Source organism: Sturnira hondurensis, unplaced genomic scaffold, assembly GCF_014824575.4.
Source record: "Sturnira hondurensis isolate 20B ecotype Veracruz unplaced genomic scaffold, ASM1482457v3 Scaffold0014854, whole genome shotgun sequence".
Taxonomy (NCBI): domain Eukaryota; kingdom Metazoa; phylum Chordata; class Mammalia; order Chiroptera; family Phyllostomidae; genus Sturnira; species Sturnira hondurensis.
The window spans coordinates 10382349-10407713 of record NW_028087485.1 but is presented as its reverse complement, the minus strand read 5'-3'; the positions used below and the strand labels follow the sequence as shown (position 1 = coordinate 10407713).

General features: G+C 48.7%; 1 protein-coding gene across 2 annotated transcripts; it reads left to right on the top strand.

Annotated features, from left to right (window-relative positions):
* The first annotated feature begins 63 nt into the window (after nucleotides 1–63).
* SFXN2 (sideroflexin 2) lies at nucleotides 64–15266 on the top strand. Of its 2 annotated transcripts, XM_037064033.1 has the most exons (13): nucleotides 64–319; nucleotides 5794–5978; nucleotides 6160–6330; nucleotides 7473–7571; nucleotides 8339–8414; nucleotides 8719–8804; nucleotides 10106–10166; nucleotides 10521–10587; nucleotides 11202–11251; nucleotides 11607–11656; nucleotides 13295–13342; nucleotides 14076–14244; nucleotides 14311–15266. In XM_037064033.1, exons 2-12 carry the CDS (start codon nucleotides 5818–5820, stop codon nucleotides 14173–14175), a joined length of 969 nt encoding a protein of 322 aa, XP_036919928.1. In that variant the 5' UTR covers nucleotides 64–319; nucleotides 5794–5817; the 3' UTR covers nucleotides 14176–14244; nucleotides 14311–15266. The 2 variants fall into 2 exon arrangements, with proteins under 2 accessions (XP_036919928.1, XP_036919929.1); XM_037064034.1 differs by lacking the exons at nucleotides 14076–14244; nucleotides 14311–15266 and adding an exon at nucleotides 13819–14030.
* The last annotated feature ends 10099 nt before the right edge of the window (nucleotides 15267–25365 follow it).

The window sequence follows — 25365 nt, the reverse complement described above, 5'->3', positions numbered from 1 at the left end:
AGCGAAGCTGCAGAACAGAACAGGGCGGGGTCCAGCTCCGCTGTCCCCAAAGTGCGCAAGCGCGTCAAGGTGCCCGCTCACTGCTCCGGCGGGCGGCTAGAGCGGCTGGAGGTCGCCGCAGGCTGGTAGGAACTCTGGAACCTTGACAACTCGCCCACGTGGCCGACAGGCCTCCAGGCCCACGATTGGTCGAAAAGGAGGGGCGTGAAGGCGGGGCGACGGAGGTTCCTAGGCAGAGTTCCTAGTTGTATCCCCGCAAGGCTTCGAGGCCGGGCTGCATCTGCAGACGTTTGTCTCTGAGCGTTCTTCCCGGGAGCAGGTAAGTGGTCTGGGGAGGCAGCCGCTCGGTATATCTACCCCAAGTCCTTACATCCTGGGAGGGAACTTGTATTTCTGTCCTGACTCCGCCCAAGCTGGGCTGCGGCGCGCGTGGGGCTTCCATCTGCTGAAGTCACGTGGGGAGAGCAGTGCCCAGGGTCTGCCCCTGGACCTCTTCCTTATGGTTCTCAGCGCCTTCGTCTGTCAGTGTGAGGAACGGGGGCGTGTGGGTTGTACACCCATCTTCGCACGCCGGTGTTGAAGTATGTAATGGAGGAGTCCAAGTGGTGGGAGACTGCCTTTTGGAGGTGAAAAGCAGCCCAGGGACTGGCCCAGAGCCCCGGGGTGAGCTGACATCGCGAGTGAAAAGGCATTTTGGGATGGTCCCGATTTGCTAAATTACATAGGACCCGGAGGTACGGCTTCTGCAGTCCCCAAGGAGGCAAGAAATGGGCCTGCACTCCACACAAGTAAGAACGAGAGGAATTTGGGGTGAGTTGGGAAGTGGTGCTATCTCCACCCTCCCTCCCTGCAGAAGACTGGAAGAGGAGATCACAAGGGGCCATGTCCTGTTCTAGACTATGGAGACACAGCGGCACACAGAACGTTCCAGGAGGCCCTGCCTTCTTCCTCGCTGGGCTTTTTGTCCAGTTATTAACCAACAGGTGTCTCTGCCTCCTGTGAGGTCCTGCCACCCTGTGCAATTCTACAATTGCCCAGAACGTTCTTTATAAAACCAAGCATCTGATCTTGTGACTCTTAAAATCTTTTAATGGCTTCCTGAAATTTTTAGGGAAAAGTTCCAAAGCCTTAGCTTTTTCTATGACTCCACTTTCTCTCCTCCCTTAGCGTATCGATTATACTTCTTTTGAAATTTTTTAGGGGTTGCAATATATTGCTGAAGTTTGCAATGTACATTTATAACTAGTCCAAGCTCACTTGCAAGTAACACTGTACCACTTCCCTGGCAGTGCAAGCACCTTCCATTTGCAGTTCCTCCCACCATGCATTATGTCAGTGCTGTTACTCATTCATTTCGCTTATCTACAGCTATAATCACTAGTATTCGTTGTTATTACTATTATTTCGAACAAACTGTTATTTGTTTGTTAACTGTTAACAATTAGAGTAAGAAAAATAGCTCTGGCTCGGTGGATTGAGTACCAGCCTGAGTACCAAACCAAAAGGTCACTGGTTAGATTTCCAGTCGGGTCACATGCCTGGGTTGCAGACCAGTCCCCAGTTGGAGGTGTGGGAGAGGCAACTGATCTATGTTTCTTTTCCTCCCTTTTTTCCACCCTTCCCCTCTCTCTCAAAATAAATAAATAAACAAAATATTTTTTATTTAAAATAAAGACTTTATTTTACCTTCATTTATTTCTTCTCTAACACTTTGCAGGCCAGAGTTTATGACATATATCATATTTTTTTCTCTCTGAAGAACTTCTTTTAACATCTTGCAAGTCAAGTCTCTTGGTAACAAATTCCAAATTCTTTCAACTTTGAGAAAGTCTTTATTTATTTCTCCTTTGTTTTTAAAGGCTTATTTTGCTTGATACAGAATTCTAGGTTCATGGGGTTTTTTTTCTTTCAACTTCATAAATATTTCACTCTAACCCTTGCTCGAGTATTTTCTGAAGAGAAGTCTGATGCAATTCTTATCTTTGATCTTGATTTTCTGTAGTTTGAGTATAATATGTCTAGGTGTAGATTTTCTGGTATTTATCTTAGTTGGTGTTCTTTGAGAATCCTGGATCTGTGATTTGGTGTCATTAATTTTGGACATTTTTCAGTTATTACTTCTTCAAATATTTTTTCTTTTCCTTTCTCTCTTCTCCTTCCGGTATTCCCATTATTTGTATATCACAACTTTTGTAATTTTCTCAAGGGTCTTGTCTATCTTGTTCTTTTTTTTTTTTAGCTTTTATTTATTTATTTTTGGAGATGGGATGGGAGGGAGGAAGAGAGAGAAATATCAATGTGTGGTTGCCTCTCACACGCTCCCTACTGGGGACCTGACCCAAAACTCAGGCATGTGCCCTGACTGGGAATTGAACTCTTGACACTGTGGTTTGCAGGCCAGCACTCTGTCCATTGAGCCACACCAGCCAGGGCATAAATTCTTTTTTCTTTTTAATTTTCAGCTTGGAAATTTTCTACTGACACTTTACTGATTCTACATCACTGATTCTTTCCTCATTCATGTCCAGTCTGTATCAAAAGCATTCTTCATCTCTGTTATAGTATTTTTGACTTCTAACATGTCTTTTTGATTCTTTGAGTTTCCATTTCTCCGCTTACATTATCCATCTGTTCTTGCATGTTGTCCACTTCCCTATTAGAATCCTTAGTGTATTAATTATAATTCTTTGAAATTCCAGTCTGATAATCCCAAAATCTCTTGTCATCTGGTTTTGATGTTTGCTCTGTTTCTACAGACTGTGTTTTTTGCCTTTAGTATGCCTTGCAGTTGTAGTTTTCTTTTTTTGTTGTCAAAAGCCAGATAAAGTGTATCTGGCAAAGAGTTAGGTTGTGTTTCCTATCTCCTGAATCCATGGGTGTCAGAGGCCAAAATTTCCTTTGGTGTCCTTGTTTTTGTCTCCACTGTTGTCTTTGGGTTTCTAGAGACTTCTTCTGTAAGATCTGAGACTTGCAGTTGTACAGGCCTAAGACTAGGGCTCTGTGTGTGAGGGAGCCTGCAGCCTGCAGCCCTGGTAAAGGTTCACAGGTGCTTCGCAATCTCCCCTCACTCCCCTTCGGTGAGACAGGAAGGCTGGAAGGGGCTGGAGTTGGGTGTTTCCCTTGTCCCCCGTCACTTAGGTTCTGGTGAAACAGTTCCCTTTGAGGGCAGGCCTCGTTAAGAACAGAGGGCCCTGGGTGTGCTTTAAAATAAAATGGCCATTTTCCCGTCTCTCTGCAAGAAGCACTAGAGATCTTCCCCTGATCTTCCCCTTGAGAACCTAGCGATCTTGTGGATGTAAAACTCACAAGTGTGCTCACCCCACCCAAGATCGAGTCCCCACTTGTCCACACTGAGCTTCCAGCAATTCGTCAATTACAGCTTGTGTGTTGCAAGGGTAGTCGCCCCATCAGTGGGCTTCTATTCCCAGTGAGCTGCGTTTCTCTGTACCAGCCTGTCTCTTCAGGTTTGGGGGCAGTGGTTTGCCCTGTGACCTCAATTCTATAATGGGTCTAAGAAGAATTGTTTATTTTTAGTTTGTTCAGCTTTTTTCTTACTGTGAGGACAGGAGTGACAATGTCCAAGCTCCTTTACATGTCAGACCTACCTTAGTGTTTAAAGACATGGATTCCAGAACCCAGTTATGGAGGAGAGTTCTAAAGTAAATCAAGCTGAGTTAAAATCCTGGCTCTGCTGCTGGCTAATGATTGTGTGACTTGGTAAAGTTATTGAATACTTATCTGTACCTTGGTTTTCTCGTCCATAAAATGGGGTTCTATCGCACAGAGTTATGGTGAAGATGAACTTGGAAAGTGCATGTCAAGCACTGAGTGAAGAGTCTAGCATAGAGTAGGAGCTCAGTCAGTGTGAGTGGTTCTCACCATCCCCACACACCGCACATGCTTTCGGTGCTGGCTCTTCTTTTTGCCTGGACCGCTCTTCCATCTGTCTGACTTCTATGCATCCTTCAAAACATTGTTTGTTTCTCGTACTAGCAAAGTGTGTTCAGACTCCCTCATCTACTTTAGATACGGTGACCATATGATTGCCCATCCAGTTGGGACACTTGAGAATTATTGAAAGCAGGTGCTATTAATAATTACCCCATGCCAACAGTCCTGGGCAAACTGGGGGATGTGGTCACTTCAGTTTTAGATGCCTCTTCTCTGACTTGCCACTGTTCCCAGTGACTGTCAGCAGCATTGTTTACTCTGTTGTTCCGGTTGATTTATTTGTTTACCTCCTATTCTGAAATTCCATGAAGGCGGGTATGGTGCCTCACTCATAGCCATGCTGGGAATCTCCCACAGGGCAGGGATGCACGACACACACAGACCCTGAAATGATGAAAGTGGTCACGCGTGTTGATTTTCACCTTTAGCTGTGATTATATCTACATTTAATGTGATCTCAGGCCTTCTTCCTCCAGATGAATCTATTCCATTTTCTGGGGTCTCACTCACATGTCACCCCTCTTGGGAAGCCCCCTTTGAGTACTGGGTTCCCCCGCCCCTCCCCCTCTGCTTCTGCTGGTCTCCTGTATCACTGTTGCTGTACATATTATATGATGCATGCACCAGCCCACAGTGCCCGCGGCGTCATGGATGAGACATGAGACAAATTCACATGGAGTACCGAGTCCTGTGAAAGAAAAGGGACAGCATGGCTACTCCCTCAAGTAGGGAGCACCTAGGAGCGGCCTGGCCACCCTCTCAAGGGGAGAGCACGCTGACCCTTGCCTAGACAGGCTTTTATTGAGTTTAATTTGCGCAGGAATACAGGTACAGCTCATTAATCATTGTCAGGCAGTAAGGATCAAACAGTACATAGCATACAAAGAACTAGCAGGGCTTCTTCTGAGTCAGGGTCTATCAGCTAAGAAGCTACAAAACCTTGGAAAACAAACTCATTTCCTGCTTGAGCCTTTATCACTTAACTAAGAGCATCTTAGCAAAGCAGGCTTCACAGGATTTTACATATCCTTTCTCAGGCCTGATCACCTGGGGAGCCTGCCCTTTCCAGCACAGGGCTGCACCGCCCTCTGTCATTGTTTCAGGCTTAAGTCAGGCAGGGGAGGCAGATAGCCGAGGAATTCTCGGAGACTTCTCGCGCACAGACTGAGAACTCAGGCTTCGTCAAAGCCAAGGGGCGAGGGTCCATCACCCCCTTTCTCCATAGCCCCCTAAATCCTTCCCTGGGGCCTCCATGTGATCATGCCTGTCTTAGGTTGTTCCCTCCTTGGGGAGTCTTACCTGTCATTGGCTAACTGATTAAACATTGGGGGCCAGTTATGGAAAAAGGAGCAGAAGCAGCACTCCTGCCAGGGAGATAAGCTTTGTCTCCTTAGTGGCTTATGGTCCAAAGGTCGCTCACTCAGCCTTAGCCATGGGGGGCGGTTTACAGCTCCTGAAACCAGGCAGGGCAGTTCCCAACAATTATATACTGTCCCCCTGCTCTCGTCCTGTATCACTGTTGCTGTACGTACTGTATACTGTCCCACTGGTGGGTTGTTGTTCCCCAGTCAGTCTCGGCTCCCAAGGACAGGCACTGTATTGTCCCCTGTCCCAGAATCCCCTGAAGCATGATCAGACACAGGGCAGGCTCCCAGTTGGCACTCAGGAAACACACGCCAGTACCCAGTTGCTGAATCTGGTGACAGTCACTGAGGCTTTCCCAAACCGAGCTAGGTGAAAGTGGCTGGTGAAAACAGGCCACCTACCACAGTGGGAGGTGCTCAGGGCCTGGGGGCAAGCTTTGATTGGGGGACCGTCCTCATTTTCCCTGTATTCCTTAAGTCCCCAGTTTCGTGTGGGACCAAGATGGATGCTGACCTGTCTGGCTTTAACATCGATGCTCCCCGTTGGGACCAGCACACTTTCCTGGGGCGGGTGAAGCACTTCTTCAATATCACGGACCCACGCACTGTCCTGGTGTCAGAACAGGAGCTGGACTGGGCCAAGGCGATGGTGGAGAAGAGCAGGTGAGCAGCTAGGGGAGGGGGCTGGAGGCCCTGGGGCCATAGTGATGAGTCCCCTAGGGAGGAGGTGGAAACTGAAGGTGAGGTCATAGGCAGAGATCTTAGGAAGGAGGGAGAAAATAGAGTAGCATGACTTGGGTGGGGGGACAGGGAGCTAACTCTGCCTGTTGTCCTGGGGTGATAGGATGGGGGTCGTGCCCCCAGGCACCCACGTGGAGCAGCTGCTGTATGCCAAGAAGCTGTACGACTCGGCCTTCCACCCTGATACTGGGGAGAAGATGAACGTCATTGGGCGGATGTCCTTCCAGGTTCCGGGTGGCATGATCATCACGGGCTTCATGCTTCAGTTCTACCGGTGGGGCCCGGGAACAAGGCATTGGGAGGCGCAGCCGCTCGGGTCTGCCGGGCAGTGAGCAATATTATGATAGTATTAATAGCCATCTTTATTGAAACTTGTTGGATGCTAGGCACTGTGCTACATTCTTTGCAGGTGTTACCTCATTTAATTTTCCCAACAATCCTATAGACGGGTACTATTATCTCCATTTTACAGATGAAAGACTGAGAGTCTGGAGAGGTTATATAACCCGTTCATACAGTCAGGAAATATTAGCTAAATTTTAACTGAGGCAGGCCTCTCTTGAATGCTCAGAGTAAACTGTCCCAGTTTCCTCTTTAAAAAGTGTTTATATTCAACAATGAATTTAATGTATTTCTATAATGTAATATTCCAGGAAAAGAAATAGGAAGACCCTTTCAGCTCAGTTGGGGAGAGAATAAAATTTGAAGCTGTTGGATATGTGACTCCTGCCCCTTCCATTCTTCCTTCTGTCCTCCTCTCTCCCTGCCAAGCATTCATTCACTTGGGCCAGGCCTGGGGCCCCAGCTGTTAGGAATATAAAGACTTTAGTCCCTTCCTGGCTGGTGTGGCTCGGTTGTGTGTCATCCTGCAAACCAAAAGGTCTCCAGTTTGATTTCCCAGTCAGGGCACATGCCTGGGTTGTGGGCTTGATCCCAGGTCTGGGTGTGTGCCGAAGGCAACTAGTTGATGTTTCTCTCCCTTTCTCCCTCCCTTCCCTTCTCTAAAATCAAAAGAAAAAAAAAAAGACTTTAGTACTCTTCTCAAATAGCTCCCAATCCTGTTGAAGAGACCAGGAAGTAAACAGTTATAGTCCAGTAGGCTCAGTGGTAGGCTGAGGACAACATGGGGTTGCAGGCGCAGGGGACGTGGACTGACTGTATCTCCAGAAGGGCAGGGGAAGGGTCAGAAAGGTTCTATGGAGGAAGCGATCTCTCAACAAGGCGGAATCTAGCCATTTATGGAATGGAGTGAGTGTGTCTGTGTGTGTGTGTTCGTGTTCCAGGCAAAGGGGTGAGGCTGTGGAAAAGCCCCTGTGTGTAACACATGGGAGCAGTCTGGGGAACAGTCGGTACCGTGGTTGGACCTGTGTGTACCGAGCCCTCACTTCCACTCTCCTCTCCTCTCCTTACTGGTAGAACGATGCCAGCGGTCATCTTCTGGCAGTGGGTGAACCAGTCCTTCAATGCTTTAGTCAACTACACCAACAGGAATGCAGCTTCCCCCACGTCGCTCAGGTAGGGCACCTGAGCCCCAGGCCCTCCACCTGTGTGGAGGAGGTGGCTGTCCTTCTGCCTCCAGGGCAACAGCCCTTCTCGAGGGTTTCTCAGGCTGTCAGACCTCCCTGCGTGGGCCTTGCACTGGATCAAGTTTCCCTCTTCAGGGTCTGGAAGTGTTTTCTTATGCTGACTACGAGTATCATCTTCCCAGACTAATTCAAAATGTATTCATCCTAAAGATATTTCTTCTACATTCAATCTACAAATACTCCCGGAGTATGAATTTTGGGCCAGGCATAGGTGCTGGGGATACATTTGAGTAAGACATAGGTGGTCCCTCTGCTCGTGGAATTTAAGGTCTTCTAAGAAAAAAAGCACAGTAATTTCAGATTGTGATTGCTGCCATTAAGGGGAGACACGGATGACAAGGGCGAACAGCAGAGAGAGGTATCTGTGCAGACAGGAGGCTCCGGGAAGTCCTTGGAGAGCTGACATTTCAGCCGAGTCTGAAGGATAAGGACTTGGCTAGAAAGAGCCCAGGGAAGAATACCCTGAATAGGGAGCAGCAGCCTTCGGAGGTTCCGCAGCAGGAAAAGAGCTTGGCATGCACATTTAAAGTACAGAAGGGAGGCCCAGAGGGCAGAGTTCTGGAGGTTGGGGGAGGTCACAAGATGATACCAGGGACAGATCACGGGAGCCTCGTTTCCAGACTTTCTCACTCAGGCCATGCTATTGCCCTCAGCAAGAGGGGCTCCCCACTCCCAAGCATCTCTCTCCTCCACTAGGCAGATGGCCCTTTCCTATTTCACAGCCACATCCACGGCGGTGGCCACTGCTGTGGGCATGAACATGTTGACAAAGGTACTGTCTGGGGCTGCTGTGGGCATGGTGGCCACTAGGGGGCAGCAAAGTCCGTGGGAGCACCAGGCATTTTCCCAGTCTGGGTAAACTGGGTTATTATGGGAGCCCAGCCAAGTGCTGGGAAGTACAGCAGGGCTGTCCCCAGGTTGGTCTTTCTGGAACCTTTAAGGGTGTTGGGTTCCAAGATGAATGTCTGGATGTGTGGCAGTAGCGAGGTCTGATTCTTGTTCTATAGTCCGTAAGACCCTCCACTCCCATCTTGCAGTAAGCCTGAACAACTCCCCTTGTTTCCTTCCCCCAACAGAAAGCTCCACCCCTGGTGGGCCGCTGGGTGCCCTTTGCTGCTGTGGCTGCTGCTAACTGTGTCAACATCCCAATGATGCGACAGCAGTGAGTACAGGGATCCTTTTTCCTCCCTACAAGCCACGAGGTCAGCGGGGAAACCAAGGCAAGAAACCAAGGCAGTGGGTGGCTTCTTGGGGCTGCAGTGGGGTGAGGAGAAGCTGGGTTGGCTTCTGAAGTGTCCCTGAAGATTGCTCCAACAATGATGGCCACAGGGGTGACGGGTAGCTTAGGTTTCGTCTGAGTGTGTGGCAGTGGTCTTTTGGCCGGTGTGGGATGTGGGGACAGGGAAGCCTGTGGAGTTTTATACTCGATCATGTCCTTTCAACTGCAACTGTATTTAACTTGTGAACTCTGCTACTTCCGAAGCCCTGGGGATGGCTTACAGAATGAAATGTGGCAGAGCGAGGGTGTGTCCAAAGACAGAACAGAGCCCAGAAGCTTTGAAGGAAGCCAGAGGAGTACGTAGGTGCTTCCCAGGCACCCAGTTCTAAGCTTTGCCGCAGGGGAGGTGAATGAAGAAACCCGTTGTGTCTCACCGATTTTATTTCTTGACTAGAGCAGACATGATGTTCCTCTGTTACAAAAGTGAACGAAAGATGCAATACGTGTAAAGCCCTCAAAATAGCACCTAGAACATAGCAAATGTAGAGTGTCAGTTTTTATTGGTGCTGTCATCATTGCCTTCGTCATCATTACCAGTTCCTACAAGGGACATGTCTGGGAGCTACCAGTAAATGCAAACTCACCACACTTGCCCTTGCTGAAGGAGCACACACTCCCGGAGTAGTCGTGCATTCACGTTGCTCCTCTTCTCTCCCCCTCCCCCATCCAGTGGCTCCTCCCTGTCAAAAGAGTAAGTCCCAGCCCTGTACCTGGTTTTGGGTTGAGTGCTCTCAAGAACTAGCCTGAGAACAATAGCCAGGGTAGCCACTGGTTGTGGCGCAGTCACTCTGTGTCTGGCACTGGATGAAGCAGTTTGCAGGCATTATCCTGTTTTTTCCTTGCCCACATCCTATAAAGTGGCTGCCACAATTGTCCCCGTTCTGCCGCTGCGGATAACTGAGTCTTTAGAAGGATTATGGAAGTTGCTCATGATCAGACTTTTCCTCTGCGGTTTCAGGTTTCGGCCTAGGCAGTCTGAGCTCTGGACTGGCTCTCTTAACCACAGCCCTAGGTCACTTCAGAAATACCACTCACCGGAGTGTGGAAGGAGGGTCACAGGGCCAGGCTGCACAAGGTGGCTTCCTAGAGCTTGAGTGCGCTGGGTGTGGTCCCCTAGTGTGCCACGTTGCTGGCCAGCTCCCAGCACCCCCTTCCCCATTCTAGCAACTCCTGTCTGTGTTTAGGGAACTCATCCAGGGCATCTGCGTGAAGGACAGGAATCACAATGAAATTGGTCACTCCCGGGTGAGCAGAGGCCTCCCTTTGGGTGGGAGGAGGGAACTTCCTTTCATACCCTGTCCTGCCCTTAGTGGTCAGAGCAGGCCTGGGCTCCGTTACAGAATTTCCCTGACTCCACTCTTACTCCCCTCAGTTTTTTCCCTGTGTGTCTCTGTTTAGGACATGCTTCATGTCCTTTCTCCATCACTTCTGGTCCTGAAGCCGTAAAAGTCGGGCTGGGTGGGTGAGGATTGGGTGAAGTCACTCAGCTCCTGGCAGGTCCATCCCTTCCCTATACCAGCTCAGATTTGGCTATGACCCTGACCCAGCCCTGGATACGGTTAAAGTTGTTCCTGACAGCTTACTCTTTTCTGCCCTCAGAGAGCTGCGGCCATAGGCATCGCCCAGGTGGTTATTTCTCGGATCACCATGGCGGCCCCTGGCATGAGTAAGATGGAGGAGCCTTCCCCTCCTGGGCCCCTGGAACACGTGATGTAGGCCACAGCCACACTCAGCTTTTGGGGGAGAGGTGGGACCCCAGCCCCTACAGCTGTGCTTCTCGTCCTGGTTTGCGTGCCGAAAGCCACGGGAGAACCACACTGTGGTTCCTGGAACGTCTGTTAATCTGACATTTTACATTCTTTTCATTTGACACGTATTCCTTAAGTACCTTCAACGTGCTGGATGCATTGCGGGGTGCCGGGGAGACAGTGGTAGAGAAAGTAAGTCCCCGGCCCTGGCTGTACTTCTGGCAGGGGCACGTTCAGGATAGGATAGCAGTCTGCTTCCGTGAGCCTTCGAAGGTAGTGGTCCGTTTTAAGGACACTCCGGGCCTGGGTACCTGTCCTGTTATTGCAGATGTGCTCTAGGAAGCTCTTCGGCTGGGACTCGGGGGACGAGTCGGAGTGGCCCTGCCTGCGGTCTTCATTCCCTTCCAAATAGAAAGCCTTTTGCCGACACTGCTGGGGAGGAGGGGGATCCCTCAGCCCCGAGCTGACTGTGGAAAGGGGTCTGAGGGAGAGTCCCTACAGGTCTCCCCAGCTTCTCCCTGGTTTCTTTCAGTCTTACTGCCAGTCATCATGGAAAGGCTGGAGAAACTGCATTTCATGCAGGTGAGTGGGGTCCCTTTTGCCTCTTCTCTGCCCCCAGTTCCCCAGCCACACCTGTTTTGGGGAGCTCCTGATCTTCTCATCCTCCCCTCTAGCTACCAGCCTTCCTCTCACTGAAAGCAGGGTTTGTACCCACCCCCACTGGCTGCCTGCTTTAGGCACCAGAGCTGGCTGCTTTGCCCTGTCTGCAGAGAACAAGCAGAGCCCCCTTCCCTTCTCCTTCAGGGCCGGCAGCATTGGGCCTGTGGGTTTCTAGAGGGCTGACCGGTGGTGGGCGGGGCAGGCATGGGGTTCACCTTAAGGTAGCTAAGTCCCATGTGGGTCTTTCTTTCATTTGTTTGTTTGTGTTTTTGTGCAGAAAGTCAAGGTCCTGCATGCGCCATTTCAGGTTATGCTGTGCGGTTGCTTGTGAGTAATGAACGTGTTTTCTCGGTCTGGATTCTGTGGTGGCTGGGGTACCTGAGGTCTGTCTTCTTGTGTCACCTGGGCTGCAGAATATGTGCTCCTTTTCCAACGTGCCTGAGCTCAGAACACTTGTGGTCTGTCTGGAGCGCTCTCACCTCACCTTTTCTGGAGGGAGCCAGGCTAGCCAGGCTCCAGGCTTGCATCTGCACGGAAACCGGGGTGCTCAGGCACCCTCCTGGCCCAGGGTCTTCCCTGGGACTTTCAGTCGGGAGAAGGGACTCCAAAGAACCCTAAGGAAAAAGAAGTGATAATTATGTGACGTGATAGAGGTGTTAGCTAACCTTAAAGAAATCACATTGCAATATATAAATGTATCGTTGTGCATCTTAGACTTGTCCATTGTCATATGCCAATTATATCTCAAAGATAAATAAACAAGTAGCTAAAATAAACAAAGATACAAAAATGATGAGGTAGCCTGGGGCTGTCGGGTGTCCCAGCCACATGTCATGGCAGCATTCTTAGGTGTCTGCCATTGACGGGACACGTCGCACCACGAATCGTGCCTCACGGGGCTGCAGAGCCGGTGGTGGCAACAGCAGCTAACGTTTATTGAATGAATGCACCCAGGGTGCTCATGCTTCACATCTATAATTTCACTTGGACTTGTCTGCAGAGAGCGAGCAGAGCCCCTTCTCTCCTTCAGGGACATGCAGGAATATATATGGTGTACATGTATGTATATATATACACATATATACATATACACACACATATAAATAAAATCTTTCACAAAAAAGAACCCAAGGCTTGGAGAGATGAAGACACCGGCCCAAAGGTATATAGCTCATAATTGCTGGAGCTGAGATGGGTCCTTGGCAAACGTGCTATACTCCTGCTGATTGAGGGACCGCCCAGTGGGCAGTTCCTTACACAGGCTGGCGCTGTGCACAGGCTGTCTCACTGAATCCTCACAGGAACTCTGCGAGGCCAGCACTCTCGTCCTTTCTCTGCGGGCTCAGAGGGAGTAACGCGCCCCAGTTCCTGCAGCTTTCAAGTGTCAGAGCTGTGATAGGAACCCAGGTCGGACTCCCCAATCCTGTGAGATGTGGTTCTGGACATGCATCGGCTGAAAACTTGTTAGAAATCAGGACTGTCATGCCCTTTCCCAGACCCGCTGAATCAGCATTGCATTTTGACTGGTCCCTGGAGTTATTTGTGTGCATATTGAAGTTTGACACCCCCACCCGTTGACCGTTCTCTAACCGACCGGAGGTTCAGTGACTAGAGGGGTAGGGCCTTCGGGTTCACACCCCTCACTGTTCTCCCCACTGTCAGCGGTTAATGTGGTTTCTGGGGCTGCAGCTGGCCCGTCCAGGTGACTTCATTGCTTGAACAACAGGGGTCCTTAGGGATAAGGAGGGGAATGGGAGGTGGGTTGATTTTATTCCGAGCTAGAATGAGTATCCTGGCTCTGAGAGGCCAGGAGAAGGGTTGGAAGAAAAGGCTTTGTGGGGCCAGCTGGGAGAGCAGGTCAAGTGGGGTGGGCATCTCCCCGATGCTTTGGGGGACTCGGGAAGGGCCTGTGTGAGGGGCCATGGGGAAACACCCCCTAACACTTTGGTTTCTCCTTTTTTCCAGCCTCATCTTCATGGTGCCAGTGGCATGTGGGCTCTTCCCACAGAAATGGTATCATTCCTTACTTTGTTTTACCAAATGTCCTGTCCCTGTTCTCTCTGACCTGCTTGCTGTCCCAGAGGAGAGAGGGAGGGGAGGAAGGGCAGCGTTTGTCCAGGGACAAGTACCTATCAGCCTAGCCTCGGGGCCTCTTAACCCTGCGTGGGTGGTAAACCAGAACACACCTCCAGGGGGAGGAATTGCTTCCTCCCAGAGGGCCAAGGGCTGCCTTGGAGAGAGGAGGAACGACAGGAGCCTGTGTCCCGCTGGTTGGGTTATTACAGAAATCTTCCTTGGCTGGATCTGGTCTTTGAAACTGAACACGGGGACAGGTACTTCTTCTGGCTCACGTTTGCCAGGGGGTGGATGACTCGAACCTCTTCATTTCCCTTGCATGTCATGGAAGGGGAGCAAGAACTAACTCTAGGAGACCAGCTGTAGCTTGAACATATACCGAGAAGATGCCAATCTCCCTTCCTTACTCTTAGCTCAGTAGTCAGCCGTTAGGCCTCTCCTGTGTTCTGAGCACTGTGCTTGTAATCTTGTGGAGAAGATGGAAGTTGAGCACCTGGGAGAAGGAAGGCAGGCCTGAGTAGAGGTAAAAGCAACGTATTGTGTACAGAGGCTGTTTCTAATTCTGATGGAAAAATCGGGAAGGGCTTCTTAGAGGTGGCATTTGAGTTGGACTTGAAGGGCCATTTGCAGCTGTCCGGTGGCATACTCATGACCTCTTCTCTCTTCTCAGTGAATTGCCAGCTTCCTACTTGGAACCCGAGCTCCGAGATGCCATCAAGGCCAACTATGGAGAACTCGTGCCTTCCGTCTACTTCAATAAGGGCCTCTAAATGCCCACCCCATCAAGGACCAATCTCTACCCATATTCACCAGCTCCTCCTTAGCCACCAGGGCCCTCATGCTTCTTTGCCAAGAGGGCCTGAGGCCAGGGTGCATTTGGGGGGTGGGGGTGCCAGGATACCTTGTGCTTCTTTCTACTCAGACACATGGTTTATTGGGCTCCAGGGCATAAAAGTGAACAAGGGGAGAAAGACCAGATCTTCTGCCTCCCCTCCCTTAACTCTCATCCCCTGGAGACCAGGAACTGAGTCTCCCTTAGGGAGAAGTTGCTGGGACCTGAGGGAAACACTCAACAAACTGAATGGAAAAATTAGGAAAACTTTGGGATTCTGGTTCCAGCCAGGACTGGGGCAGAGCCCCGGGTAAAGCTCCTGTTCCCTCTCCCTCTTCCACATCGCCTTCTCTCGAGCTATGGACCCGCTCCCCGTGCAGTTCCAGCTATACAGGAAGTGGGGGGCTGCTCTGTGTCACCTTGGGGCTCATCTCCACTCTTCCCCATTCTCCTCATTGCCCTGGTCAGAAGGTCTCTGGGAGTGCTGCTAACCTTGAGTTTATCAGGCACCTGGGAGTTCTCAGTGTTGAAAAGGTCATCGTGTGAGGCAGCAGAGTTCGGTGGTGCTTCGAGCCGTCTATTGGCGCCGACTTTGTTCTCCTGCTCTAAAACCGTGTCTGATTTTACTTCTGTGTTTAAAAGATAATCCCACTAACTGTGAGTAAAAAGGATGTATGTAAGCATTAACCACACATTGTAATGGGTATAATTTCCTGGCTGCCTCCCTTCCTCGGCCCATGAGGTTAAACACCAAAGAAAGACTGGTGTGTACTGACCAGCAATGGGAAGTTTTATTTGGATGCCTGTAAGAGAAAATCAGCCAAGACCAAAGAGCCTTAAAGGACACAGCGAAGCCCAGCCACTTGCCCTTCCCGACTTGGCTCCTGGAGGTGATTTCTCAAGCTCCCTGGGGGACAGTTGTAGCATTCCTGGGGTCGATGTCTGTATGAATTACGTCTCGTAGACTTTGCTGACTATTCAAAGGATACCACTGTGAATCGAATAAATTTCTTGAAAGAGTACAATAAACTGTTTGCAGACTGAGTTAATAATGCCTGGACGGAAAGCCGGATCTGGGCTGACTTGGGCCTTGGCAGGGAGGAGGGCGTCAACTTTAAGGGGAACCTACAAGGCTAAGGCCAAGGCCCTTGCTCCTTTCCCTCATTACAGGGGCAAGTCTACCTGTCTTTGCTGGAAGCCCCAGGGGTCTCCCAGACAGGAGCTGTGTTTCCCCCAAAGCAGGAGTTGGCAAACCTTCGCTCGAGGGCCCAAATCTGCCCGCTACCTGTTTCTATTTGCCTGGGAACTAAGAATGATTTTTACATTTTTTAAACCCTCACCCAAGGATATGTTTTTTATTGCTTTTAGAGACAGAGGAAAGGAGGGAGAGAGAAACATCACTTGGTTGCCTCCTCTGGGGACCCTGGCTGGGGACAACCCTCAAACTAGGTACGTGACCCTATTGGGGATCAAACCTGCAACCTTTGGGTTGCATACCTATATAGGATGATACTCCAATCAACTGAGCCACATGTCCAGGGCAAAAATGGTTTTTACATTTTTAAAGGGTTGTAAAAAGGAAAAAATATGTGACCGAGACCCAATTTATGAGTATGTAGCATGCAAAACCTAAAATAATTTACTCTCTGGCCATTTAGGTGAAAAATTTCCCCTACTCCGGAGGAGTAACAAAAAAAACATGCATCATGATCACCTGGAGAGCTAGTTAAAACACAGATCGTAGGGCCCCCTTCCCCAGAATTTCTAGTTATGCAGGCCTGGGCCAGAGCCTGAGAATTTGCATTTCTGGTAATTTTCCAGTGATAACGATTCTATGTGCTACACTTTTTTCTTTTAATTAAACTTACTGGGGTGGCATTGGTTAATAGGATAATACAGGTTTAAAGTGTACACTTCTATGGTACAAAAGCTGTATATGTACTGTACCCACTGCTTAGAGTCACACCATCTTCCATCACCATACATTAGGCCTCCCCTGCCCCAACTCTCTCTGGCAACCACCACATTGCTCTCTGAGTCCATGAAGTTTTAGTTTTATATCCTATTGTAGACCGCTCTGCCTGGTTTTAGGAATTGTATCTGTACCCCTTGTGGCTAAGGGCGAGGAACAACCTCTGGAATTGGAGCTGCAGGAGAAAAAGCTTGTCTCTGGTAGCAAACGCTGCCTCAGTTCCTCTCCCTGCCCCCAAAGCTTGGTTGGAAGTAAATGACGGGTAAGACCCCTCACAGCGAGGGGGGGGGGAGCAAACTAAGCCAGACTCGATCACTTGGGAGGCCTTCATGGAAGGACTGGGGGTGGGGTTGGCGGAGAGGAGGCTGTAACAAAGAGCAATGGACTCTGGACCCCGGCTTTGTCAAAGCACGAGTCCCCATGTTCTCTGGGAGAAGTGCTTCCTGGCTCTAATCCCCTGAAGCCTGAATACCTAATGGGGAGGGGTGCAGCTCCTTGCCTTGCTAGAGCGTGTCCTGGGGAAAAATCTGGCACCACAAAGACTTCCTGATAAACCTGTGAAATCTGCTCTGCTAAGAGTGCTTTCATTCATATGATAAGGATCTGAGAGGAAACGAGTATGTCTCCCAAAGTTTCTGCAACCCTCTTTCCTGACAGACACTGACTCAGACTCTGAAGCCCTTAGATATCTTTGAAATGTTATCTACTGTTTGATCCTTGCCGCCTGTATTCCTGTGTATTACAACCCAATAAAAGGCTATGGAGGAAGGCGCTTGGGGCCTTTTTCTCGGAGAAACTGGCCGCTGCTGGCCTTTGTCTCCCCTGAGAAACTGGCCACAGCCCACTCCTTCTCCCCAAGCAGATCACATCATGTCTCAGCCATTATTCACTCCCCATCCGTGGCAACCTGGGGGGACTCAAGAGAGAAGTCGCCTCCACAATATCCCACGTATGAGGGAATCATATGGTTCTTAACTTTTTCTGACTCATTTATTTCGCTTAGCATGATATTCTCAAGACCCATCTATGTTGACCAAAAGGGCAATATTTCCCCTCGTCTTATGGCTGACTAGTATTCCATTGTATATATGTACCACATCTTCTTTATCCAATCATCCCTCGAAGGACACTTTGGTTGTCTCTCTACACACCACATTGAAGGACAACTGCTTTAATGAAAAAAGGCCTCTTCCCTGTGGTCAGAGTACTGTCTGCAGTCTAATTCCCATCCCCAATTTTAAAAATTAAGATATAAGTCATGTACGGTAAGTCCATCCTGTTAAAGTGCACAATTTAATAGTCTGTAATATATTCAATGAAGCTGTGCAGCCATCACCACTAATCCCAGAACATTTTCATCACCCCCAAAAGAAATGGTGCATTAGCAGTCACTCCCCTCTCCCCGCAGCCCCAGCCCCTCACAATCCCCAATCTACTTTCTGTCTGTAGTTTTGCTTATTCTGGACATTTCATGTAAATAGAGCCACACAGTATGTGGCCTTCTGTATCTGGCTTCTTTCACTTAGCATACTGTTTTCAAAGTTCATCCATGTTATAACATGTGCAGTTGGATTTTAGCTGATATCTGAACAGAAATGTCTGTGTCTGTGAGCTAGTTTTGTTAGGAGAGATTTGGCTTCAGCTTTGCCCATTTCCAAAGGTAAAGAGGAAAAAAATCTTACCGGAGCTCAGAGGCAGTTTCACACTGATGTTCTTTCAAAAATAAACAACTTTTCCCTTTCATTCTCAGTTCCTTAAGCCTCCTGGCATTCCTCCTCTCTTTGTAGACAATTACTTTTTGGAAAAAGTCTGGAGTATATAGTGACTGCAGTTAAGAGGCACTTTTAAAATTGTTCACTCAAACTGCATTGTAACTGCATCTTGTAAGGCCTCTGCTTTCAGTTGGCTCCTGGGGGATGTGGAAATAAAGTTGGTTAGAGTCACTAAAATATCTTGGTGTGGGAAGTGCTAATCCAGGTTGTGCAAGGTTTAGTGTTTGTCCTGTCCAGTAGCCCAGTTTTCAGGATTTCTTAAAAAATGAATAAGACTTGTTGGGCCGTACAAAAAGCTGCAAATTTAGTAGTAGGGATGGGCCAGGCAGGTACAGATTAGATACACTGTAGGGGAAACTGTACTGGTCTCTCTAGAGAAAGAAACAAGGGGGAGGGAGCTAGGAGTTTGTAAACAGGGAGTTAATTATATGTTTAAGTGTAAATAAAGTTAAGTGTATTGTACTATACAGCACAGCACATTGAAGATCTCTTAAGTGTTCATTTCAGTGTGAGCAGACTGTGTGGGTGACAGGTGAGACAAAGAGAAGTACGCAGGAACCAGGACATAGAGAGGACGGCATGGAAAGGTTTGGGCTATATATCCCGTAGGTAGCTGAAGCATTTTAAGAGGGAAAGCCATGAAACAATAAATGGTAAGTGTGTGTGGTAGAGCATCCCTGCCGTGGTGTGTGAAAGGAGACCATTTGCATTTAGCCAGATGATGAGAACATGGATCGAAGCGATTAGGGTGTATTTTAGAGCTATTTTTGAGGTAGAGTCAATAGAATTTTGTCCCTGAAACTTGGGGTGACAAAGCACTGTGTCTCAGGTAAAGATACTATCTTACAGAGAATTCAAGTTGACCTGAGCTACTGTTTGGGCAGTTTGAGACCAGGAGAGGGAGCTGTGCTTCAAAACAAAAGGCATCAAAAGATTTTTAGATTGCAATTGTTTTGTTCGTTAGGGGCGCCCAGTTACCTTCTAAAAAGAGCAAAACCAAAAAAAATATTTGCCAGCACCACTTAGAATCATCACACTCTTTCTCTTTTTTTGCTAAACCGTGGGAATCTAGCGCTTCCGCCACACTCAAGATGGCTATATCCGAGTTCGACTTTTCAATGCTACACACTCTAGGTGGCCCCGTCCCCTGGTCGGATTTGGCTACAGTTCTACACAGCTTTGCAGCACTCAAGATGGCCCAGCTTCCTCCTACTTTTCATTGGCTGGATCCTCTGGTTTTGCGTCTTCTTGAGGAGGAACTTTGATTTGATTGACAGCTATTTTGATCAATGGACGAAGTGTAGAAGCTAGTGTAGCGCTGAAACTGGAGGACCTCCCCAGTGTATGGGAGGGTGTTTTGTATGGGGTGGAGCAGAGCCGGAAGCGGGGAGGGGGAGAGTGAAACAGGAAAAGAAGGGAAGAAGGAAGAAGAGGAAAGAGGAGGAGAGGGAGGAGGAAGAGGGTGGCGGCGGCGCCGTGGCGGAGGAGCAGGAGCAGGGAGGGGATGGAGAGGAGAAGGCTCCTGGGTGGCATGGCGCTCCTGCTCCTCCAGGCGCTGCCCAGCCCCCTGTCAGCCAGGGCTGAGCCCCCGCAGGTAAGGGGGAGGGGCGTCCGGGCCAGGCTGGGCGCCTGGGGGTCGTCGAGGCCTGGCTGGAGGGGGCTGGGGACGGCCTCGCTGGTAGCTGGAGGAAGCTGAAGGAGTGTTGTTGCCAAGAGTTGAGGGGTCGCGAGAGGGACACCCATGCGTGGGGTGGACAAAATCTAAGGGGGCGCCGGTGTTCAGCTGAGGAACACCTGTTTCGGGGTCAGGAAGGAGGCAGAGGATCGGTGCCAAGCGAGTGCGGGGCCTTTGAGACGGTAGTTAGTTCAGGTTGGCTGGGGTGACTGACTGGATAGCGGTGCCTAGCTGGAGCAGGTGGGGCGCATTCGTGTACCCCCGTGAAGCAAGTCTGCTAGGCAGCGATGCCGCGTGCAGGTCTCTGCAGATCAGGGTGCGTGGCTACTGAGCTAGTCTGAGGGGGAGGAGGGGCTGCGAGGATATTTATTTCAAGCCGGACTAGGGCAAGTTCTGAGGACACCATTTTTAATGGTGTTCGAGTTAAGTGGTGGGAGGCAGGACTCTTGGGACGCAGGTGGGATGAATTAGACTGGGACCCCTCAGGAGGAGGGCACACCTGAGCTCTTAGAAACTCTCACTGTTAGGCTGGCTAGTCTGGGAGAGCCAGTCCCTGATGCTGATCTGGGCCAGCCTACGGCTATTGAGCAAATGGTGGTGCTGCAAATGGAACACCCCAGGTTTTCTTGCTGGGTGGCTTGCTTTTCATTCAGGCAGAGAAGCTGGCTGTGTTGATCCCAGCTCAGGCGGGCATTTCGAAACCTTAATGGGAGCGTTACTCTTGGTGCCAAGTTGGGTGGGGTGCAGCAGGGGTGATCCCTCCTTCCCTCCCCTTTGGCAGGGCTTTACCATTTCTATTTTCTCCATTTTCTGTTCCCTTCCCTGACTTTTCAAAGTCTATACAGCTTAGCACCTGAACTTTGTGTTGCGATCAAGAGTAGAAGCAGAGTCCCAGCAAAAACACTTATCTTTTCCCTAGGAGTTCATGGACTGCCTATTCACATAGGTATGCATCTTTGTTTTGCCCGTTGTTATCCTTTATTTTAAATTTTTAAATCAGATGAAATTCACATAACAAACTATTTCAAGCCATTCAACCATTATGAAGTGAAAAAATTCAGTGGTATTTGGTATATTCACAGTGTTGGGCAACCACCAACTCTTATCTAGTTTCAAACCATTTTTATCACCCCCATAGGACCCCCCCCCCCACTAAGCAGTTCAGCTCTCCTCCCCCTGCCCCCTCCAATCTGCTTTCTGTCTCTATGGATTTACCTATTCAGAATATTTCATATAAACGGAATCCTACAGTGTGGGCTTTTGTGTCTGGCTCCTTTCCCTTTAGAATAATATATTTGAGGTTTGTTTATGTTGTAGCATGTACCAGTACTTTATTCTTTTTTAGGGCTGAATAATCTTTCCATTGTATGGCCGTACCACAATTTGTGTATTCATTTATTTCTTGAAGTGTCCTGTCCCCTCCTCATGTATTTATGTATGTTGGAAATAACATGTGAAAGGAATAGAGCTCATTTTCTGGGCTAGTGTATTAGCTTTTCTAGGTCTGAACCCTTCCATTTTAGGTGTTGGGGTTCTTTGTTTTCCTAGTTAAAATTGAAGTTGGAGAGAGAAGTGATTTTTTTTGTCTGTTAGAGAAGTTATAATCCTTTGAACTGGTAAAATTAAGTATAAACGCTGACAGAGCAAAATGTAGAACAAACTGTAGCTTTTTCCTTCGCACCTGTCTGTCTTTGTATCTCTAAGGCCATTCCCAAAGACAAGTCAATAACATTGGTAGGGGTTGATTTAGGGACCTTGGGGCCTTTGGAGGTGGGTGCCCAGGGCCTGTGGACAGCTTCCCCCTGATGGAGAGCAGTGGTGGTCTTAGCCAATGGTGGGGAACAGCCATTCCTTCTGTTCTGTTTTAGATCCTCGCCCATTTCTTTAGGGGGAGGAAGGATGGCAAGCATGCAGGTTCCTTCCCATGTTATGTAAGCTGGGAGGTGGCTAGAAGTTCTGGGAGGGGATCTTCAATGTCATGCCCTAATTGCAGTTTGTTGAGCACAGGGTCATTCTCTTATTTTTCTGGCACTTCCAATACTTATTTTGGGGACAGAGTGGCTTTTGTACTTTGTTCATTGTGAATGGATGCTCCCACTGACCAGCAGCTATCATGTGGTTCCAGTTCCTGCGGAGAAGGGAAGGTTCTTCAGAAGGTTTTTCTATCCAGTAGTCTCCCTCTTCCTGACCCCTCCCCCACCCACCCACCCCTACCTAGTATCCTTGTCTCTTTCTGTGGAGAACACTGCTGTGTATATCTGTAGTGAAATTTGTGTTTTGAATTTTAACCTTTGGAATGGAAGCTATTATATAACTATGAACTCTGAATCCACTACAATTTAGCCCATTTGGTTTGGGGTTTGATTTTTTGTTGATTTTTTTTGGCTTGTAGAAACCAGTAAGGAAAAAAATTCAGAGACTATTTTGGCATAAGCCCTGTTTCAGGTACTCACTGTCTTTGTTTCAACAACTGGCTTCTGGCTAACTCTGGACTGAGGAGGACTCTCTGTACTCAGTCTGTGTTGAAAGTGGTGTGGGTGCCTCACTGCGTTTTCCCCTTAAAGTGGCTGTGTCAGGTACAGCCTTTTTTTTTTTCCAGATGCATTTAATATCAGAAATACGTATCAGGTGGTTCGCTTCCCATCTTACTAATTGTGCATTTGAACAGCCATTTTTGGGATCCTGGCTCAGGGAAGTTCATTAACGTAGCTCACTTCTGTGTAAGGAACTTAGATTGACTCCCTTCTAGGTCACTGCAACTCAGATGGGAGCCCTTGAATCCGCAAAAAACAAAAAAGCAGGAAGCTCTCCAAATAGCAGGCCTTGGTATTTGTCTTCCAGTTAAATTATGATTGTGATACATAGAGTTGTTTTCTTTTTTCTCTTTTTGGTTAAACTTTACCAGAAAAATCTGACTGTATTATTTAAAATAAAGACTTAGTAAAAAAAAAAAGTCCTTTTCAATAAAGTGAGTCAGCACAAATCTCTACAGATGCGGACATTGCTCTTTTGCCGTGTGTGGGACAGGGCGGGGGTCTGGTTCCCGCTGTGCTTTCCCACACCTCAATAGTATACCCTTGGCCCCCCTGGCCGCTCCCTTTAGTCACTTCCATTGCCCCAGCTTTCAGTCCAGAAGCCCTTCTTTCTTCAAAATGGCGTTTCAGTGCAATCGCCAACACACCTTCTTGTAGAATAGTGGGATAGGAGACCTCCAGGTTCAAATTTGCTTTCCCTCATTTTCTTGCACACCAAAGCGCGCTATTGTTGAAAATCAGTGCCTTGAGTTTCTGTAGATCCTTTCAGTGGAATTCAGCAAACACTTGCTGAAATGTTCCCTCTTTGAAGCAGGCTGTTACTATAGCTAGACATTGGGAATCCCTGTCCTCAAGGAGCTGGTAGTCTTGTTTGGAAGACAGGTAACAGTGATTTGTAACGAGAGTGATCAGCGCTGTAATAGAAGTGTGGACAAACCGATTCTGCTAGAGCCGGGGTGGGAGGATTTAGGGAAAGTTTCATGAAGGAAGAGGCATCTGGATGGGCTCTGAAGGACAAGTATGGCATCTGTGGACCAGGAAGGGGGAAGCCCATTCCAATGTGCAGGTGGTAAGACCTGGAAGGTGGCTGTGGTTGGATGGTGAAGGAGGCCTTCTACCCACTCGGTGAGCAAGCTGTCCAGCAGAACTGGCTGTGATGCTGAAGTGACCTGTGTCTGCGCCGTTCGTTTTGGTGGCCACTTAGCCACATGTGGCAAATGTGGCTAGGATAACTGAGGCACTGAATTTTTAATAACATTTAGTTTTTTATATCAGTTTTCTTGAGATATAATTAACATGTCAAAAGATTCACCCATTTAAAGTGTACATAAAATGTCTTTTTAGTAAGTCACAGAGTTGTTGCCCATCACCACTGTCTAATTTTAGAATATTTTCATTCATCCTATAAAGAAACCCCATAGCCATTAACAGTGCCCCCTCGTTGCACCCCCACCTCCCCCAGCCCCCGACAACCTCTAACCTACCCTCTGTCTCTGGATTTGCCTGTTTTGGACATTCCATATAAGTGGAAACATACGCTTCTGTGGTCCCTCGTGACTGGCTTTTTGCACTTAGCATAATGTTTCTGAGATTCACCCATGTGGACAGATCAGTATATCATTGCGTGCATCAGTGTTTTATCCCTTTTTATGGCCGATCGCCATGCAGTTGTAGGATTGCACCACGTTTTATTTATCCATTCCTCAGTTGATGGTCATTTGGGCCGTTTCCACTTCTGGGCTATCATGAACGATGCTGCTGTGAGTGCGCCTGCAGGTGCTTTGCGTAGACGTCTGTTTTCCTTTCCCTTGGACGTGTGCTTGACAGTGGGGTCGCTGGGCTGTGTGGTAACCCCACATATAGCCTTTTGGGGAACTGCCAGGCTGTTTTTCAAAGTGGCATGATAAATTTACTTTTAATTCATTTAAATGAGAAAGCTACGTGTGCCTAGTGACTGCACATTAGATGATGCAGACCTCACAGCCTTCCGGAGTGCGCGGGTGAGGGGGGACGGTCGAACAGAGTGGTGAGGTCTTGAGCTAAGGGGACAGGCCACTCGAGTTCCAAACTTGACTCTTCTGCTTACCGTCCTTGAGCAAATTACCTGAACGTCCAGAATCTTGATCACTGTCTGGTGTGTTGGCTTCTGTTACCAGTCAGCCCTGCTTTGTCAGCCAGCACCAGACATTTCGAAAACATTTTTTTTGGCCTGTGGTTTAGCAAGCAGGTGAGCCCTCCCTAAGTCACCCAATCTTGAACTTTCTTTTTCCTTGCTTTGGTCTGCCCTTGTGGTTTTACTTGAAGAACATGTTTGTTTTTGCCCCAGCGAAGGCCATGGCCAGTTACTTTCTTTTTTCAGTCACCTTGGTCCCACAGCCAATCTGAATTGAGGCACATACTTATAACTTTTTCCTCTCCCCACTCTAAGTCTCGGCTCTACTCTCATTTTCGACCTCATGGGCAGGCGTTGATTCGTTCCCGCACACGCTCCATCTGTCGCCATGAGGGCTGCTGACTCTCCTGGACCTCAGGAAGGCTGTGTCTAGAGGAGAACCCTCCCTTCAGGCCCCAGGATGTAGCTCGGTGTAGCAACTCTTTATGGCTCTCTGTGGCTATCTCAGATGGCTTTGGATTAAAAATTCCAGCTGCCTTTTGAATTTCTGTCCATCTATATGCCCTAGGGGGCCTCTTTCCTTCCTGCCTTAAATTAAGACTGACGCTCGCTGGAGGGGCCCCCAGGTGCATGATGTGGGCTTAGTCCTTACCCTGCGACTGCAGTCTTGGGCACCACCAGGGCCACTGATCACACAATAACTTCAGAGACAGTAAGAGCAGCTACCGAGTGACAGGGAACCGTCACGGGGTGGTGGTGCCCTGACTGCCTGCTCAGTGGCATACTACAGACTGGCTGTGGGCACCTCCCTTTTAAAAGTCCTTTGTATTTCCACTAGGTGGAGCAAAGTCTGGTCAAAAAATTGCATGCAATGTGGAAACCACAAACACACAAATACAAATAAATCCAGAACATTGCAATCTGGGAAGTAAGGAGAGGGGAAACATATCTCATCCTATTGAATTCTACTGCTTGTTGATACAGTTCTGGGCTTTCCCAGTGTGGGAATTAAAGTAGGTCATTCTCCCAGACTTGTGGATCACCAGTCCTGCATGGCCTGGG

Excerpts from the sequence above, each read along its gene's own strand:
- SFXN2 (XM_037064033.1), top strand. The coding sequence starts at position 5,818 with ATGGATGCTGACCTGTCTGGCTTTAACATCGATGCTCCCCGTTGGGAC. Across the intron at positions 5,979-6,159 it reads GCGATGGTGGAGAAGAGCAG|GATGGGGGTCGTGCCCCCAG; the intron begins GTGAGCAGCTAG and ends CTGGGGTGATAG. Across the intron at positions 10,167-10,520 it reads ATGAAATTGGTCACTCCCGG|AGAGCTGCGGCCATAGGCAT; the intron begins GTGAGCAGAGGC and ends TTCTGCCCTCAG.